This window comes from Pecten maximus, unplaced genomic scaffold (genome assembly GCF_902652985.1).
Source record: "Pecten maximus unplaced genomic scaffold, xPecMax1.1, whole genome shotgun sequence".
Classification (NCBI taxonomy): Eukaryota; Metazoa; Mollusca; class Bivalvia; order Pectinida; family Pectinidae; genus Pecten; species Pecten maximus.
In genome coordinates, this window is record NW_022982886.1 from 25,570 (window position 1) to 31,211 (window position 5,642).

The 5,642-nt window shown below is 38.7% G+C and overlaps 1 protein-coding gene across 1 annotated transcript; it reads right to left on the reverse strand.

The window, feature by feature from the left end:
• Positions 1 to 245: 245 nt before the first annotated feature.
• Positions 246 to 4,184, reverse strand: LOC117321080 (eukaryotic translation initiation factor 5A-1-like; the record flags this gene model as incomplete). The annotated part of the gene is given in 4 exon segments (XM_033875559.1): positions 246 to 698; positions 1,599 to 1,736; positions 3,511 to 3,615; positions 4,007 to 4,184. Coding segments are annotated over 4 exon segments (484 nt in total), but the record flags the coding sequence as incomplete, so codon positions are not given.
• Between the last annotated feature and the right edge of the window lie 1,458 nt (positions 4,185 to 5,642).

Sequence of the window (5,642 nt, forward strand, 5' to 3'; positions counted from 1 at the left end):
CAGTTATAAATGTCTATTGTAAAGATCAGTTATAAGTGTCTATTGTAAAGATCAATAATAAATGTCTATTGTAAAGATCAGTTATAAATGTCTATTGTAAAGATCAGTTATAAATGTATATTGTAAAGATCAATAATAAATGTCAATTGTATAGATCAATAATGAATGTCTATTGTATAGATCAATAATAAATGTCTATTGTATAGATCAATAATAAATGAAATCAACGCATTTAATTTTTTTGAAAAGTTTATTAGACAGAAAGAAACAGATTTGTTTGTATTTTGTCACATATTTTGTGATGAAGTACAAGAAATTTTAATTTTTTGACCATAATTGTTAAATTGATTTAAAATAATTCATCAATTCAAAATTAGATCATATTCCGGGCAAAGATGATTGTATATATAGCAGCTTCACACCACAATCTGATACAATATCTATGTTTTAGGGTTGTATACAGTCACGTGACCCCGAAACCGGATGTTGTCCAGGATCAGTTCTAGTGCTGTATATCCACGCTAGGGCTGCCCCCTGTCATGCCTGTGGTTCTATTCCACGGACAAGTTTGATAGAAGCTGGAGGTTTTCTGGTCCACGACGGTACTGCCAGAGTCCTCGGAAATGTGTGTCTTACTAAGGTGAAAGGACCTTTACGCTTTGGACCGCCTCCTCTCCCATCGCTTTGATCAAAGTGACCTGGGACACAAATGTAAATAAAATTAAATGATATTAAAAATTCTAATCTCTGACGAAAAGCAATCACGATCGATAAGAAACAGGAATAAACGATTGTATATCCTCAAACAATAACAACTGTTACATAATTCCCGCTATTATCATACTCCAAGGGTTTTAGATTATCTTTATACGTTTTATTTAAAGTGGATGAATAATTACATAGAATCTACACCCAGATGAACTTCTGCCGTTCCTCGTCCGTCCTTATAAGCGATAATTTTTAGGACTCTGTCCGTATTTTTTTCGATTATTGGTGTTAATTAGATATATTTCTGTTGTTGCCATTTTATGCAATTTTATGACAAGCAGTGTATAGGCCGTCGGCGATGTAGCATCTTTTAAATAACACAATGTACCCAGTGGGTTGTACCGACTCGCTCTCTATTTTGAAGATTAACTTGAATGCTTTTGATTTTATCATCATCATCATCATCATCATATATTTACATTTGCTCCCATTTCCCCATTGACACAATGCTAAGAGGCAGTGGCCACCATACGCCTACAAATGTAGCATGGGAACCACGCCATTTGCCCACCATACATCTTGCTGTCATATCGACAATAACAACATTAAAACCACTGTTCATTGCTTAAATGAAACAATGACACAAAATATATCTTTTGGAGTTGATAAACACGTCGGTTTTATTTTTATTTGTTTGTTTTATTTTATTTACTAGCTGATTCCTAGAATATTGCGAAACTCTACTAGCCAATCACAATCAACGTAACATAGACGTTATTGTGATGTTGTTGAATGACAAATTACGCTTTTAGGAGTTTTAGCCGATAGAAACGTTTGTTTTAAGCAGTATTTATTTATAGTTTTATAGTTAAATATAGTATAGTACTTACGGACAAGTTTTCATCCTTTGCAAACCTTTTCTTGATTTCGTTTCCCAAATCTCCCTGTGGTGCTCTCACCTGAACCAACTCGCCATTGTCGTTCATCAGGGACATGTAGCCATATTCATCCCTACTCACATCTACCACCTTAACGAAAGATACATAACAATGTAAGATCTACTTATACAATATACATTAAACAATACTCTGATATACCTACACAACAAATATAATGTACAATCGAACATCTTTATTTCGAAGTCAATCGAGCCGTGAAAAAAAGACTTCGATATGTCCCGAGTATTCGAGGTTCATGTAACTGAGTATATATCAAACAGTTTTTTTACTGTCGGAACTGAATTTTAACTTCGGGTTAAGCAGAAATTATCAGAGTTGGAGATAATGAAGTTTGACTGATTTCCCAATGATATTCTGTCACAATAACAGAGATACATTAGATAAGTCGACTTGTAGTTCCTGACAGTTCATTATTGGGATATACGACTCACCTGTAGATCACCACAGGGACATTCATCACAGGGACATTCATTACTGGGACATTCATTACTGGGACACATGACTCACCTGTAGATCACCACAGGGACATTCATTATTGGGATATACGACTCACCTGTAGATCACCACAGGGACATTCTTTATTGGGATATATGACTTACCTGTAGATCACCACATTGACATTCTTTATTGGGATATATGACTCACCTGTAGATCACCACAGGGACATTCATTATTGGGATATATATGACTCACCTGTAGATTATTACAGGGACATTCTTAATGGGATATACGACTCACCTGTAGATCACCACAGGGACAGTTCATTATTGGGATATATGACTCACCTGTAGATCACCACAGGGACATTCTTTATTGGGATATATGACTCACCTGTAGATCACCACAGGGACATTCTTTATTGGGATATACGACTCACCTGTAGATCACCACAGGGACACTTTTATTGGGATATACGACTCACCTGTAGATCACCACAGGGACATTCTTTATTGGGACACATGACTCACCTGTAGATCACCACAGGGACAGTTCATTATTGGGATATATGACTCACCTGTAGATCACCACAGGGACATTTTTATTGGGATATATGACTCACCTGTAGATCACCACAGGGACATTTATTACTGGGATATATGACTCACCTGTAGATCACCACAGGGACATTCTTTATTGGGATATACGACTCACCTGTAGATCACCACAGGGACAGTTCATTATTGGGATATATGACTCACCTGTAGATCACCACAGGGACATTCTTTATTGGGATATATGACTCACCTGTAGATCACCACAGGGACATTCTTTATTGGGATATATGACTCACCTGTAGATCACCACAGGGACAGTTCATTATTGGGATAAATGACTCACCAGTAGATCACCACAGGGACATTCTTTATTGGGATATATGACTCACCTGTAGATCACCACAGGGACATTCTTTATTGGGATATACGACTCACCTGTAGATCATCACAGGGACACTTTTATTGGGATATATGACTCACCTGTAGATCACCACAGGGACACTTTTATTGGGATATACGACTCACCTGTAGATCACCACAGGGACATTCTTTATTGGGACACATGACTCACCTGTAGATCACCACAGGGACAGTTCATTATTGGGATATATGACTTACCTGTAGATCACCACAGGGACATTCTTTATTGGGATATACGACTCACCTGTAGATCACCACAGGGACATTCTTTATTGGGATATACGACTCACCTGTAGATCACCACAGGGACATTCTTTATTGGGATATACGACTCACCTGTAGATCACCACGGGGACATTATTTATTTGGATATACGACTCACCTGTAGATCACCACAGGGACATTCATTACTGGGACACATGACTTACCTGAAGATCATGTCTGCTCACCACGGGGACATTCATGTTGTGGGTGGAGGGGCATATGTCCTCATACTTCTTCTGGGTGAAAATATCAATTCCTGTTAAGTGTACCTGTGTAGAGAAGCAGTTTTCATACAGAATACAAGTCAAGCACAAGCACTTCATCATAGTTTTACTTTGGAGTGTCGACACTTTTTAATTTGAGAAGCAGACTTTTTACTAATTTTGTTTATTTATTCAGTTATTTATTTATTCATTCATTCATTCAATTATTCATGTATTTATTTGGTTTATTTATTCTCACCTTCTCGTCTTGGAATTTATATATAATTATAAAAAACATTTTTGGTTTATTATTTTTGGTTTATTTTGTTTAACGTCTGTATAACAGCCAGTGCCATTTAAGGACGTGCCAGGAGGTGGAGGAAATACATAATTTTTTTTTACATTCACATTTGCGTTTCGGTAATTCTTCCCATTTTATTTGCGTGTTCACACTCACCTTGGCATGTCCATGTTTCCCAGTTTTAGAAGTGGCCATCTCCACTATTTTACATGGATGCTCCTTGATGACGACATATCCATTTTTCCTGAGAGCGGAGCACTGTTGGGGAAAGGTCGTGGACGATCCAGAGTCACCCGCACTAAACTCTGTGTCTTCCATGACGTCAGTCTGCTGCCTGAGACAAACAAAACATAAAATCTAGTGATTTTCTGGTGTATTATTTTTTGTTTATTTTGTTTAATGTTTTATTAACAGTCAGGGTCATTTAAGGACGTGTCTGGTTTTGGTGTGGAGAAAGCCGAAGTACCCGGAGAAAAACCACCGGTCTACGGTCAGTACCAGGCAACTGCCCCACGTGGGTTTCGAACTCGCGACCTAGAGGTGGAGGGATAGTGATAAAGTGTCGGGACTAATTAAACAGTTGTGATCATTTGCAATAGATCGTTGTAATGTGTGCACTTATCAAAACATGAACTATAATCGATTTTTGAATCAAAATTGTTACGATATGGAAGCCGGCGTGAATTGTTTTTCTGAAACCCGAACTCATAAGCTAGGCTTAAAAATACCAGTCTGAACAAGAGGCCGAGAGGGCCTGTATCGCTCACATGGTTTATTTGATTAAACATCAAAATAATGTTTATGAATCATTTGCTAATAGCTTTATTTGTTGATGTATGATTTTGTTATTATCAGCCCCATTATTAATATAAATATAGCCTCCTTGGGATGCTACCAAAGAAAAATCAATGTCGTACACTGCTTAGTTCCAGAAAAGAAGTCATTAATATCAATATTGCCAAATGGACCCCTTTTGGCCCCGCCCCTTAGGCACTCAGGGGGTCAGCCCCGCCATTTGTACAATTTTGAACCCCTACCCCATAAGGATGATACCAGTCAAATATGACAGATATCCATTGCTTACCTCCTGACAACTAATTCTTTACAGCAATTTAGCCAAATTGACCCCTTTTGGCCCTACCCCTCAGGCCCCCAGGGGGTCAGTCCCAAAATTTATACTATTTTGAATCCCCACCCCATAACAATGCTAACCGACAAATATGAGTGATACCCATTGCTTAGTTTCAAAAAAGAGGCTGTCTATATAACCTCTTTCGGTCCCGCCCCTCAGGCCCCAGGGGGTCAGCCCTCACTATTTCTACAATTTTGAATCCTTACCCCATTAGAATGCTACCAGTCAAATATGAGCAATATCCATTGTTAAGTTTCAGAGAAGAAGTCGTTTACATCAATTTAGCCAAATTGACACCTTTTGGCCCCGCCCCTCAGCCCCCTGGGGGTCAGCCCCGCCATTTGTACAATTTTGAATCCCTACCCCATAAGGATGCTACCAGTCAAATATGAGCGATATCCATTGTTAAGTTTATCAATTTAGCCAAATTGACACCTTTTGGCCCCGCCCCTCAGCCCGCGGGGTGTCAGCCCCACCATTTGTACAATTTCTAATCCCCACCTCATAAGGATGCTTCTGACCAAATTTGGTCAAATTCTGCAGAGCGGTTATGAAGAAGAAGTCGATTGTTGACGGGCGGACGACAGACGGACGACGGACGCCACGGTATGGCATAATTTCACCTTGGTCCTTCGGACCAGGTGAGCTAATAAAAATTTT